Source organism: Anomaloglossus baeobatrachus, chromosome 3 (genome assembly GCF_048569485.1).
Source record: "Anomaloglossus baeobatrachus isolate aAnoBae1 chromosome 3, aAnoBae1.hap1, whole genome shotgun sequence".
Classification (NCBI taxonomy): domain Eukaryota; kingdom Metazoa; phylum Chordata; class Amphibia; order Anura; family Aromobatidae; genus Anomaloglossus; species Anomaloglossus baeobatrachus.
Genome location: NC_134355.1, coordinates 424,314,602 through 424,329,781, shown reverse-complemented (window position 1 = coordinate 424,329,781; position 15,180 = coordinate 424,314,602). Strand labels below are relative to the sequence as shown.

At 43.8% G+C, this 15,180-nt stretch overlaps 1 protein-coding gene across 2 annotated transcripts in view; it reads right to left on the bottom strand.

The window, feature by feature from the left end:
• The window catches only part of CLCN2 (chloride voltage-gated channel 2), a 223,752-nt gene that overhangs the window by 59,367 nt on the left and 149,205 nt on the right, over positions 1 to 15,180 (bottom strand). For both annotated transcript variants that reach the window (XM_075340340.1, XM_075340341.1), the window contains exons 14-16: positions 14,082 to 14,192; positions 13,784 to 13,997; positions 3,529 to 3,662 (exon numbers count right to left, since the gene is read on the bottom strand). In XM_075340340.1, the coding sequence (XP_075196455.1) occupies positions 3,529 to 3,662; positions 13,784 to 13,997; positions 14,082 to 14,192 (459 nt within the window). The remainder of the gene's footprint in view (positions 1 to 3,528; positions 3,663 to 13,783; positions 13,998 to 14,081; positions 14,193 to 15,180) is intronic.

The window sequence follows — 15,180 nt, the reverse complement described above, 5'->3', positions numbered from 1 at the left end:
TACCAGCGTCCGCCGCTCTCACGCTGCCAGTGCCGGCTCCCTACTCCCTGCACGCGTAGCCAGAGTACACATCGGGTAAATAAGCAAAGGTTTGCTTATTAACCCGATGTGTACTCTGGCTAGGAGTGCAGGGAGCCAGCGCTAAGCGGTGCGCGCTGGTAACCAAGGTAAATATCAGGTAACCAGCTAAGCATTTTGCTTGGTTACCCGATATTTACCTTAGTTACCAAGCGCAGCATCACTTCCATGCGTCGCTGCTGGCTGGGGGCTGGTCACTGGTCGCTGGTGAGATCTGCCTGTTTGACAGCTCACCAGCGACCATGTAATGATGCAGCAGCGATCCTGATAAGGTCAGGTCGTCCGTCGTGATCGCTGCTGCATCGCTACGTGTGACCCTAGCTTTACTTATCCAGAAGGGGTAGACTATATAAATAATTCCTCCTTAATTTGAAAGGTGCATGGGAAAGAGTGTAATTTAAGGTGTCAAACAGGGAAATGGTCACTTGCATTTACACATGCTTCCTCTAGCCCTAATTGTTGACTTTAGAATTCATTTGACACTATCACTGTCAGTATTCATGGGCTTCTCAGATAATTAAAAGCAAGTGATAACAAAAGCAAAGAAAATCACCAGCCTTGATGCATTAGGGCCTATATGTGTATATGGCTGTTCCATCATGATTTATTAGTTAAAAAAAAGGCCCATATGCTTTACATTGTCTATTGCCAATCTGGACTAATGCGGGCGTCACATGATACGATCTATCGTGCGATCGCGGTGCACAAAGTCGTTAAACCCCCGTCACACGCACTTACCTGCTGAGCGACGTCGCTGTAGGCGGCGAACATCCACTTCCTGAAGGGGGAGGGACGTTCGGCGTCACAGCGACGTCACACAGCGGCCGGCCGGTCAATAGAAGCGGAGGGGCGGAGATGAGTGGGACGTAAACATCCCGCCCACCTCCTTCCTTCAGCATTGACGAGGGAATCAGGTAAGCTGTAGTTCATCGTTCCCGGGGTGTCACACGGAGCGACGTGTGTTGTGCCCCGGGAACAATGAACAACAGGACGAGCGATTTTTAGAAAATGAGCGACGTGTCAGCGATGAACGAGAAGATAAGTATTTCTGCTGGTTCATAGCTGTCACACGCTACGCGATATATCAATGGATGCCGGATGTGCGTCACTTACGACGTGACCCCGCCGACATATCGCACGATATATCGTCTCGTGTGATGTCCGCATTAGTTTATGCACATTTCTAAAGGCTGTGGATCTTTATGTCAGCCATTTGCTTACTCTACGGTCCATTTGCTTACTCTACGGTTGCAAACGTCACATACATACTGTAAAATGTGTCTTATGCATGCATTTAGGATTGCAGTACAATTTAAGTGCACTGGTAGGCACTTTTAAGGAAAATAATGGGTTTGCTACATCGGCATAATTGTCATGCCTTCGGGGACTTGATCCAGTGACCTTGTGCTACGTGCTCTGTTCCTTCCTTGCTGTGCCACAGCCTGGTCATTCCATCTAAATGCTGATGGTCTATTTACTACTACCATTGTTTCTGTTCCTATGGTGTCTGGTTATCCTCTGTTCTCTATTGCTCATTGTCTCTGCCCCATCACATCCCGGGTGGGGCTATTTATATTCTCCTTATCCCCGCTTTCTCTGCTGGCTTTATTCATTTCTATGTATCCAAATGTCTGCTAAGGAGTTCCAGCCAAGCAGATAACAGAGAACAGTAGAGAAGGGTTTCAATACCGCGCCAATGATCGACAATCCGGGAGTGTCAGATTAATGTTTCTTTATTTCATGCACAGGTCAGGTCAACGCGTTTCAAGAGGCTCCGCTCTCTTCATCAGGACAAGCTGGCTAAAAACATCAAATCTCATTTGATTTGATGTTTTTAGCCAGCTTGTCCTGATGAAGAGAGCGGAGCCTCTTGAAACGCGTTGACCTGACATGTGCATGAAATAAAGAAACATTAATCTGACACTCCCGGATTGTCGATCATTGGCGCGGTATTGAAACCCTTCTCTACTGTTCTCTGTTGTCTGCCATTTTGGGGACCGCTGCCGTGATTGGAGCTACATGCTTGCATAGGAGTTGTGACTTTCACAACCATCTTTGGTGAGTAGGATTGCTCATTTCAGACCCCTATATACCGGGGTAAGACCCTATTGCGCTTCTCTTTCCACAGATTTTTCTTATTAGCCAAGCAGATAAGGAATTTAATCAGAGACTAGTGTTGTTTTCTCTGTGTATTCCCTTTTGCCTCCCCTATACCAACTTTTTGTTTTCTGTTAGGTTGTTAGGAGTTTTCCCTTGTTTGAATTTATTATTCCGCCTTTGTTCATTTGTGCACTTGTTTTATGTTTTCTCACTTTGGGTACCTTTCTATCTTTGCACACTTGCCTTATCTTTGTTTGTAGTGTTTGTTTGTTGGGTGTTGGGCAGCTAGGGTAGGGATACTAGTCTGTACAGGAACCTATAGGGTGCAGGTGCGGCAGCAGTGAGATAGGCTTTTCATTCTCTTTATCTGTGTTGAATTTCGTTAGTGCATAACAACAATTTAATTCATTATAATCAAGGCTGCAGAAACATAACTAAAGCGGTTGTGCCAACTTAGCAACCTTTCCGCAGGATTTGCAGAGCAAGCCCTACTTAGGAATAACATACCCATGTTAATACAGTTCTGAAATAAATGTGAATAGATGTGTGCTAATTTGGCACTTACTACACCTGTATCTGTACAGTTGGATGGCTACTAGCAAACCTCTTAGAAAATGTGAGCTTTATCACTCCTAAACTATGTATTAGGGTTAGTACTGTGAGTGCAGGTTAACTATTTACAACAGGTAGCTATCCCAACTTTAATTTAGTGTTACATGGCAAGTTGAAGGTCCCAATTTCACATATTGACACTGTGTGTAATGATTGTAAATGGAATTGCGTTGTGAATTGTAACCATTGCAAAATATTAAAACTTGTTCGATTTTTATGGTCACAAGGAGCAGGCAACTTTACTCCTATAAACAGCAATATAACTCATTTGCAATTGCAATTCGATTTGACAGATTTTCTACAGTCAAACAACATCCATTGCTGTGTAGTCCTAGCCTTCAAGTGTGACTGTTCCTTGCTTGTTAAATTTGCCATTGTCTTGACAGGTAGTATTATTTTATTAATTCTGCCATTGTGGTGTTGCTATTCAAGCAGCTATTTCTTACTGTGAAAGATTAATGTCAAGAGAAGCTTTTCTCAAGGTAAAAAGCTTTTCAGTTATCAGTTATCAGAGAGACACAAGCTTTTATTTTTATAAATTCTTCTGACTTTCATTTCTCTTGTTTTTACATATTTTTCAGTCTTGTCAATCTGTGACACATTTTTCATTCTGTCTTAAACACAATTACCAAAATACTTTGTGCTTTCACAGACGCTAAACAGCTACTATGTGGATTACAACCCGAAGTGGTGCGACTTCTGTGCAGTTAATAATTCCCTAACCCGCTAATCATTTACCTGCGGATTCCACCAAAGCCAGGTTCTTCAGGCGACAGTCTATAAGTAGTTCCTGAAGCTCTCGGTACTTGGTATTTAATGATAAAAAGGGAATATTTCTCAGCATAATGTCCTCAACACGTACATTGTACCTCCTAGAACAGAGGAATAAATGAATATCTGGTAAATGGGCTTAGACATCTGCTAATAATCATATTACACTTATGTGTATAAGAAATGATAATGTCTCGTATCTTACAGCAGACTTTGAGTATTTGGTAGTGTGACAATACAGAATACACATGGTAACAACAAAGAGCCAGCACCAATGTGCACTAAGGCATCAAATATTCCAAACTGCATTATAAAAATTTTTTTGAGATTTTTGGCAAAAAATTGCAATTTCTTGAGCTGCTTCGCCACGTCACGGCAAATCTCATTTGAAGCAGTCCTACACTAAAATATTTTTATAAAATGTGCCATGCGGCCTCACATATAAATAGCAGAACTGCTCTCAGCAGCACTCACCTGGTCTATTGCAGTCCCGTACCCATGACTGAGTCATGGCTGTGGGCGGGACAGGTCCAAGCAAATGCTGCATGAAGTATATATATAGCCTGTGGACAAAGCCTGATGACCCAATATGAACAGTCACCAAACGCCAAAATCTATACAGATGGAATACATCCCAAATTGGGGTGCATAGCAAGGTGGAGGTCAACCACCGACCAATTCAACAAAGAAACAACAAAGAGCCAGCACCAATGTGCACTAAGGCATCAAATATTCCAAACTGCATTATAAAAATTTTTTTGAGATTTTTGGCAAAAAATTGCAATTTCTTGAGCTGCTTCGCCACGTCACGGCAAATCTCATTTGAAGCAGTCCTACACTAAAATATTTTTATAAAATGTGCCATGCGGCCTCACATATAAATAGCAGAACTGCTCTCAGCAGCACTCACCTGGTCTATTGCAGTCCCGTACCCATGACGGAGTCACGGCTGTGGGCGGGACAGGTCCAAGCAAATGCTGCATGAAGTATATATATAGCCTGTGGACAAAGCCTGATGACCCAATATGAACAGTCACCAAACGCCAAAATCTATACAGATGGAATACATCCCAAATTGGGGTGCATAGCAAGGTGGAGGTCAACCACCGACCAATTCAACAAAGAAACAACAAAGAGCCAGCACCAATGTGCACTAAGGCATCAAATATTCCAAACTGCATTATAAAAAATTTTTTGAGATTTTTGGCAAAAAATTGCAATTTCTTGAGCTGCTTCGCCACGTCACGGCAAATCTCATTTGAAGCAGTCCTACACTAAAATATTTTTATAAAATGTGCCATGCGGCCTCACATATAAATAGCAGAACTGCTCTCAGCAGCACTCACCTGGTCTATTGCAGTCCCGTACCCATGACTGAGTCATGGCTGTGGGCGGGACAGGTCCAAGCAAATGCTGCATGAAGTATATATATAGCCTGTGGACAAAGCCTGATGACCCAATATGAACAGTCACCAAACGCCAAAATCTATACAGATGGAATACATCCCAAATTGGGGTGCATAGCAAGGTGGAGGTCAACCACCGACCAATTCAACAAAGAAACAACAAAGAGCCAGCACCAATGTGCACTAAGGCATCAAATATTCCAAACTGCATTATAAAAATTTTTTTGAGATTTTTGGCAAAAAATTGCAATTTCTTGAGCTGCTTCGCCACGTCACGGCAAATCTCATTTGAAGCAGTCCTACACTAAAATATTTTTATAAAATGTGCCATGCGGCCTCACATATAAATAGCAGAACTGCTCTCAGCAGCACTCACCTGGTCTATTGCAGTCCCGTACCCATGACTGAGTCATGGCTGTGGGCGGGACAGGTCCAAGCAAATGCTGCATGAAGTATATATATAGCCTGTGGACAAAGCCTGATGACCCAATATGAACAGTCACCAAACGCCAAAATCTATACAGATGGAATACATCCCAAATTGGGGTGCATAGCAAGGTGGAGGTCAACCACCGACCAACAGATGGAATACATCCCAAATTGGGGTGCATCAGATGGAATACATCCCATTTCTTTGTTGAATTGGTCGGTGGTTGACCTCCACCTTGCTATGCACCCCAATTTGGGATGTATTCCATCTGTATAGATTTTGGCGTTTGGTGACTGTTCACATTGGGTCAGCAGGCTTTGTCCACAGGCTATATATATACTTCATGCAGCATTTGCTTGGACCTGTCCCGCCCACAGCCATGACTCAGTCATGGGTACGGGACTGCAATAGACCAGGTGAGTGCTGCTGAGAGCAGTTCTGCTATTTATATGTGAGGCCGCATGGCACATTTTATAAAAATATTTTAGTGTAGGACTGCTTCAAATGAGATTTGCCGTGACGTGGCGAAGCAGCTCAAGAAATTGCAATTTTTTGCCAAAAATCTCAAAAAAAATTTTTATAATGCAGTTTGGAATATTTGATGCCTTAGTGCACATTGGTGCTGGCTCTTTGTTTGTTTCTTTGTTGAATTGGTCGGTGGTTGACCTCCACCTTGCTATGCACCCCAATTTGGGATGTATTCCATCTGTATAGATTTTGGCGTTTGGTGACTGTTCACATTGGGTCATCAGGCTTTGTCCACAGGCTATATATATACTTCATGCAGCATTTGCTTGGACCTGTCCCGCCCACAGCCATGACTCAGTCATGGGTACGGGACTGCAATAGACCAGGTGAGTGCTGCTGAGAGCAGTTCTGCTATTTATATGTGAGGCCGCATGGCACATTTTATAAAAATATTTTAGTGTAGGACTGCTTCAAATGAGATTTGCCGTGACGTGGCGAAGCAGCTCAAGAAATTGCAATTTTTTGCCAAAAATCTCAAAAAAAATTTTTATAATGCAGTTTGGAATATTTGATGCCTTAGTGCACATTGGTGCTGGCTCTTTGTTTGTTTCTTTGTTGAATTGGTCGGTGGTTGACCTCCACCTTGCTATGCACCCCAATTTGGGATGTATTCCATCTGTATAGATTTTGGCGTTTGGTGACTGTTCACATTGGGTCATCAGGCTTTGTCCACAGGCTATATATATACTTCATGCAGCATTTGCTTGGACCTGTCCCGCCCACAGCCATGACTCAGTCATGGGTACGGGACTGCAATAGACCAGGTGAGTGCTGCTGAGAGCAGTTCTGCTATTTATATGTGAGGCCGCATGGCACATTTTATAAAAATATTTTAGTGTAGGACTGCTTCAAATGAGATTTGCCGTGACGTGGCGAAGCAGCTCAAGAAATTGCAATTTTTTGCCAAAAATCTCAAAAAAAAATTTTTATAATGCAGTTTGGAATATTTGATGCCTTAGTGCACATTGGTGCTGGCTCTTTGTTTGTTTCTTTGTTGAATTGGTCGGTGGTTGACCTCCACCTTGCTATGCACCCCAATTTGGGATGTATTCCATCTGTATAGATTTTGGCGTTTGGTGACTGTTCACATTGGGTCATCAGGCTTTGTCCACAGGCTATATATATACTTCATGCAGCATTTGCTTGGACCTGTCCCGCCCACAGCCATGACTCAGTCATGGGTACGGGACTGCAATAGACCAGGTGAGTGCTGCTGAGAGCAGTTCTGCTATTTATATGTGAGGCCGCATGGCACATTTTATAAAAATATTTTAGTGTAGGACTGCTTCAAATGAGATTTGCCGTGACGTGGCGAAGCAGCTCAAGAAATTGCAATTTTTTGCCAAAAATCTCAAAAAAAATTTTTATAATGCAGTTTGGAATATTTGATGCCTTAGTGCACATTGGTGCTGGCTCTTTGTTTGTTTCTTTGTTGAATTGGTCGGTGGTTGACCTCCACCTTGCTATGCACCCCAATTTGGGATGTATTCCATCTGTATAGATTTTGGCGTTTGGTGACTGTTCACATTGGGTCATCAGGCTTTGTCCACAGGCTATATATATACTTCATGCAGCATTTGCTTGGACCTGTCCCGCCCACAGCCATGACTCAGTCATGGGTACGGGACTGCAATAGACCAGGTGAGTGCTGCTGAGAGCAGTTCTGCTATTTATATGTGAGGCCGCATGGCACATTTTATAAAAATATTTTAGTGTAGGACTGCTTCAAATGAGATTTGCCGTGACGTTGCGAAGCAGCTCAAGAAATTGCAATTTTTTGCCAAAAATCTCAAAAAAAATTTTTATAATGCAGTTTGGAATATTTGATGCCTTAGTGCACATTGGTGCTGGCTCTTTGTTTGTTTCTTTGTAGAATACACATGGTGTATATAACCTGATTTATTATTGTGACCCATGCACAGTACCGGTGAACCTAAATGACAGAGCATTATAAGGTGCAGGATTCCCAAGATTTCATTGGATAACGTGTATATTACATAGCTCACTTACTACATCTTGGCTTACGAAATACGCTGATAATTGCAGCATGCAGCAATTTTTTTTCTCATGCAAAATCGGATAACACTCATCCGTGATATAAGGTAGTGTGAGCGAGCCCAAAGGAGGACTCCATGAAATAGGTCATCAATAGGAGATTGGTGGGGTCCGACACCCTGCATCCCAAACAATCATCTGTTATGTCCTCTGGCAGTGGATAGATGTAAGCAATGTATGGCAAAGAACCCCACAGCACTGTACATTGTTTAATGGCCACTGACAGGTGCTGAAGCTTATGCCCCATTTAAGTCAATGTACACTGTGCTAGATCATTTTATAGTTTGGGCTATTGGCTACTGGGATAATAATAATAATAATAATAATAATAATAATAATCCTTATTTCTATAGCGCCAACATATTCCGCAGTGCTTTACAATTCAGGAGGCTCATATACATATCATATACATAAACATATACAAACAAGTAACAATTATAGAAGATACAATATTTAAAGGGAAAAAGGCAACCCTGCTCCTGAGAGCTTACAATCTACAATGAGATGGGGGGAGGGGCATGGTACAAGTGCTTATTTACAATATGATTGAGAAATGGGATGATTGAGAAGATGGCAGCTATTGTTAGGGCATGGCTGCAATGACAAAGCATCACTTATTTATGTTACTGGGAAGATCTCACGCTCAGTCTACTTTCTTAAATGCTACATACATTTGTGGCATTAAAGGAGTTAAACAGCTAACAACTACATTGGATGACTCAGTCTCAGCTTCAAAGCCAGAGCCATTCACAGGGCAAGACTGTAAAGCTGGTGTCACACACAGCGACAACGACAACGACGTCGCTGCTACGTCACCATTTTCTGTGACGTTGCAGCGACGTCCCGTCGCTGTCGCTGTGTGTGACATCCAGCAACGACCTGGCCCCTGCTGTGAGGTCGCCGGTCGTTGCTGAATGTCCAGCTTCATTTTTTGGTCGTCACTCTCCCGCTGTGACACACACATCGCTGTGTGTGACAGCGAGAGAGCGACGAAATGAAGCGAGCAGGAGCCGGCACTGGCAGCTGCGGTAAGCTGTAACCAGCGTAAACATCGGGTAACCAAGGGAAGACCTTTCCCTGGTTACCCGATGTTTACGCTGGTTACCAGCCTCCGCTCTTGCTCAGTGCCGGCTCCTGCACTGTGACATGTGGCTGCAGTATGCATCGGGTAATTAACCCGATGTATACTGTAGCAAGGAGAGCAAGGAGCCAGCGCTAAGCAGTGCGCGCGGCTCCCTGCTCTCTGAACTGTGACATGTAGCTGCAGCACACATCGGGTTAATTAACCCGATGTGTACTGTAGGAGAGCAAGGAGCCAGCGCTAAGCGCGGTTCCCTGCTCTCTGAACATGTAGCACAGCGACGTTATGATCGCTGCTTCTGCTGTGTTTGACAGCTAAGCAGCGATCATAACAGCGACTTACAAGGTCGCTGCTACGTCACCGAAAATGGTGACGTAACAGCGACGTCGTTGTCGCTGTCGTTTAGTGTGAACCCAGCTTAAGGCTATGTGTCCGCACTTTGCGTTGAGCTAGGTGCAGCTCTAAACGCACCCTCTGGCAGTAATTGATTTTGCCAAAGTTGCTTTTTACCATAAAATAGCGATAAAAACGCATGCGGTTTTACCGCGTTTTAGGTGCATTTTTAGTGCTTTTAACATGCTTTTCAATAGTGTTTTGACAGATGCGTTTTGTACATAAAGACACTGCTAAATAAAAATTAAACAGTCAAACACAATGAAAAAAGAGAAAAAAAAGTACAACATATATAATTTATTAAAAAAAAAAAGAAAATAGTTATATTTCATCTAATTCTAGCAGTTATATACTATTTAGCGGTAAAATAGCAATAAATTGATATTTTTCATTAATTTAATTGTCAGACTATGTATGTGTGTAAAGGGATATATCAAATCTTTATTTTGATGTTCAAAAAGCATGTTTTCTGGACCTAAAAAGCATGTAAAAAGCAGGAATTTTGATGTTGCTTGCTTTTTGCAACTTCTCATTGGCTTCAATGTTATCAAAACGCAGCCCAAATGGCAAAAACAAATGACATGCTGCTTCTTTAAACGCTGAGTTTTTGCCCAAAATTATGCAAATTAAACGCAGCGTTTTGAACTGCATGGTGAAATCACCATTTCCCATAGACTTTGCTGGGAAATTACAACGCATGCATTTTGGCATGAAAAAGGTGCAGTTGAAAACGCTGAAGAAAAGCAGGTAAAAACGCATTGTGGACACATGGCCTAAAGGCTACTTTACACACTGCGATATCGGTCCCGATATCGCTAGTGTGGGTACCCGCCCCCATCTGTTGCGCGACACGGGCAAATCGCTGCCCGTGCCGCACAACATCGCCCACAGCCGTCACACATACTTACCTGTCCGGCGACGTCGCTGTGACCGGCGAACTGCCTCCTTTCCAAGGGGGCGGTCCGTGCGGCGTCACAGCGACGTCACTGAAACGTCACTGAACCGCCGCCCAATAGCAGCGGAGGGGCGGAGATGAGCGGGACGTAACATCCCGCCCACCTCCTTCCTTCCGCATAGCGGCCGGGAGGCAGGTAAGCAGAGCTTCCTCGTTCCTGCGGCGTCACACGCAGCGATGTGTGCTGCCGCAGGAACGAGGAACAACCTCGTTACTGCTGCAGTAACGAGATTTGAGAATGGACCCCCGTGTCGCCGATTAGCGATTTTGCACGTTTTTGCAACGATGCAAAATCGCTAATCGATGTCACACGCAACGGCATCACTAATGCGGCCGGATGTGCGTCACGAATTCCGTGACCCCAACGACTCCGCATTAGCGATGTCGTAGCGTGTAAAGCCCGCTTTAGACCCACAGTGGTAGTTCACCTGCAATCCAGATGTGCAGTTTCAGGCATATGCAAGGTTACTACTGTTGGCCTAACCATAAGCCATCAATATTAGATCAATGAGAGACCATCTCTCGAGTTGATCACCTATTTTAGGGGGTCATGATACTCCAGCGAAGGTTGAGCCCCATAATTGATTACACTGCTCCGTTGTACAACTCTGAGCTCTTAGTAGTATTTGCGCTTGGTAGTGCACATTATTTGTTCCATTCAAGGTTTTGTTTTTTTTTGCAGTTGTTAAAGCTAAACTGACTGTGCACGCTCCTGTCAGATTGCAGACGTTACACAGCTTCAGGCTTGGCACGTACCAGCATGGATGACTGGATGGGAATCCCTGATTTTGATGATACGTCATGACTTTTTACCTATGTTCTTATTTGTCAGTAAACCTTTCTAAGTAAAGTGTTTACTTGAATTCTTTTCATCTGATATCACAATTTTCATTTATGTATTCTGACACTGCATATTCCATAATACAGCACATCTGTCAGGAATCTATACATCAACCAGATGTTATGTGAGTGAGAAGAAAATAGGATCTTTGTTCAAACACTCAGTTGTTGTTATAGTGTACAGAATCACTGAACAGTAGTGATGTAGCATGCTACAGCTGATAGTATGCCGAGAGAAAACACAAATGTGTTTAATATCGCCTCCCAGTGGCCATGCTATGAAAAATGTATAGTATGCAAGGCTGTAAAGGACTGCTTGTAATAAAAAGCCTTACATTATATTTCCTGATCACTGCGTACTGCAACCGACTTATTATAGTGGTTACAACCCCAGGATCTGTTGGTGCCATAGAACATTGAGCATAAGACTATGACAATATGTAGTTAGAGAGAGCCTTGTCCAGACAGGCTGAGGTTTTCAATTTTTTAATTAGCAATGTTAGCCAGCATGGCCAAATACTTGCAAAGTGTATCTGTCATCAGAGCACCATAGTTTGGGAGATAGGTCAACTCCTAAGGCCCAGTCACACTAAATAACTTACCAGCGATCCCAACAACGATCCAACCTGATAGGGATCGCTGGTAAGTTGCTAGGAGGTTGCTGGTGAGATGTCACACTGCGACGCTCCAGCGATCCCACCAGCAACCTGACCTGGCAGGGATCGCTGGAGCGTGGCTACACGAGTTGCTGGTGAGCTCACCAGCAACCAGTGTCCCAGCCCCCAGCGCCGCGTGGAAGATGCTGCGCTTGGTAACTAAGGTAAATATCGGGTAACCAACCCGATATTTACCTTGGTTACCAGCAGCTACACGTGCAGAGAGCAGGGAGCAGCGCACAATGCTTAGCGCTGGCTCCCTGCTCTCCTAGTTACAGCACACATCGGGTTAATTACCCGATGTGTACTGCAGCTAAATGTGCACAGAGCAGGGAGTAGCGCACAATGCTTAGCGCTGGCTCCCTGCTCTCCTAGCTACAGTACACATGGGGTTAATTACCCGATGTGTACTCTGCTACACGTGCAAGGAGCAGGAGCCAGCACTGACAGTGAGAGCGGCGGAGGCTGGTAACGAAGGTAAATATCGGGTAACCAAGGAAAGGGCTTCTTGGTTACCCGATGTTTACTGTGGTTACCAGCCTCCGCAGAAGTCGGCTCCTGCTGCCTGCACATTCAGTTGTTGCTGTCTCGCTGTCACACACAGCGATCTGTGCTGCAAAGCAGGACAGCAACAACTAAAAAATGGCCCAGGACATTCAGCAACAACCAACGACCTCACAGCAGGGGCCGGGTTGTTGCTGGATGTCACACACAGCAACATCACTAGCAACATCGCTGTTACGTCACAAAAGTTGTTCGTTAGCAGCGATGTTGCTAGCGATGTTGCTTAGTGTGACGGGGCCTTTATATTAGCCAAAAGGAACAATAAAATATTGTGATATTTGGATAAGAGGTGATCAATGAGTACACTGGCCACATACCTTACGAGTCTCGGGTATTCATGAGGGGAGTGCTCGCCTTGCCTCCCAGTCTATTTAGCACCCCATCAAACACTGTGTGTAGGGTAGGAAGAGTTGAGGGAAGTGCTGCCATCATAATCATCCAAACTCAAATTAAGTGCCTAATGCAGTGGTCCCCAACCTTTCTGACCTTGGAAAGCCACATTGAGCTCGGAGAGAGGGTTGCAAGGTACATAGAGCTCAGAGAAAGGGTTGTGAGCAACATAGAGCTCCTGCCCCCCTCACAGTAGTGACACCCAAAGCCCTCTTTACTGGTGTAATGACAGCCAAAGCTTTTCCACAGGAATCACATCAAGGCTGTATATCAAGATCCAGGTGTTCCCACCCTACCCCTCATTCAGAACTGCTCTTCAATGTGAAGCTACTCACAAAAGTCACTATCTGGAAACCTCTTCACAGCTGTTTGTTAGACCTGGTGCTAATGCACTAAGCTTGCAGACACTCTCAAGTCAAATACTACTGGCTCGCGAGCCACATGTGGCTCCTGAACCACTGGTTGGTGACCCCTGGTCTAATATGTCCTCTGGTTACTCTAATAGATTAAAGGCACCATTTTTTGTTTCTCTGAATTGTCTCATAGGATAATGTACTTGTCTGATGACAGATCTGTTTTAACAATAAAAGAAACAATCAATCTATATGCAACGGTGTAGAGTCTAGCTGCCTCAATTTTCAACTGCAAGACAAATATAATATAGTCTCTGTACATCCTGTTCTGGTCATACGGACATGTGCCTGCCGCAGTCAATCACTAGCCACAGCGGTGATGCTTTTATCAATAATCTGCAGCAGGAGTCAATTGGTAGTGCCTGCTGCAATAGCAACCAAAAACAGCAGTGGGAGACCCCATGCACCACTCCTGAGGTTAGCTTCCTTGTATTTGCTCTGAAATGGAAAATGATTCCCAGTTTGACACAAATGAGACTGCACACATTTATACAACACACCCAATACTTACTCTTGATGCCCAAAGCCCAGCTCTGGAAGATAAGGCAGTTTTTTAATGCGAATAATACTGTCATATAGGGATGGCTGCAGACTCTGAGCAACTGCATTGGCTAAAATGACAGCAATCATCACTGGTAATATATGAGAAATCTGTCCGGTCAGTTCAAAAACAATAACTGCAGTCGACACCGTATGTGTGACAGCTCCTGAAAGGGCAGCAGCACCTAATGGAGGGAAGGATGCACAACTTATAAGGGTTAAAAGTGGAGAATGTTAATTATGCAGTGAAGAACAAAACAACTACTTACCTACAACAGCATAGCCACCAGGTACAATCCGATATGTGCTGCCATCACTGTGAATGCCATCTGGGAACCAAGCTGCCATACTCTCACCAACCAGCCTGCCAAAGGCAGCACCTAATGTAAAGTTGATATTGATATTTTTAAGGACATATGAAGCATAAATCATATTCCGGTACAAACATGATCACAGTTTCTCTTAAAGCAGGTTTCTAAATATCATACATGAAAACAACTGCAAAGTGCTAGTAAAAAAAAACAACAATGTTTCAATTTACATCAAACTAAAAATCCTGTCTATTTTTAATTTCACAGTTTACTGCTTGCTGGATAAGTTGCCGGACAATATCCTCTGATAGAACACAGTGCTTACAAGTTCTCTGCTACAGCTTGTAAGTGCAGCTCTCCAGAAAGCTTCAGTGGCCCTGAGCTGCTCTAATGCTGAAGAGACAATGCTACCTCTGCATATACAAATGGAGAAATCTCTTGTCTGAACTGTCATTTTTCAGGGGCGCACCGTTTCCTGGCAAGCAGGAAGATGGGAGGCTGGGGAGCGGTGTGCTCCTGAGTAAAGATCTTGAGACAATCTTGAGGCTAGAATGCTCACGTGACATACAGTTAGGTCCAGAAATATTTGGACAGTGACACAAGTTTTGTTATTTTAGCTGTTTACAAAAACATGTTCAGAAATACAATTATATATATAATATGGGCTGAAAGTGCACACTCCCAGCTGCAATATGAGAGTTTTCACATCCAAATCGGAGAAAGGGTTTAGGAATCATAGCTCTGTAATGCATAGCCTCCTCTTTTTAAAGAGACCAAAAGTAATTGGACAAGGGACTCTAAGGGCTGCAATTAACTCTGAAGGCGTCTCCCTCGTTAACCTGTTATCAATGAAGTAGTTAAAAGGTCTGGGGTTGATTACAGGTGTGTGGTTTTGCATTTGGAAGCTGTTGCTGTGACCAGACAACATGCGGTCTAAGGAACTCTCAATTGAGGTGAAGCAGAACATCCTGAGGCTGAAAAAAAAGAAAAAATCCATCAGAGAGATAGCAGACATGCTTGGAGTAGCAAAATCAACAGTCGGGTACATTCTGAGAAA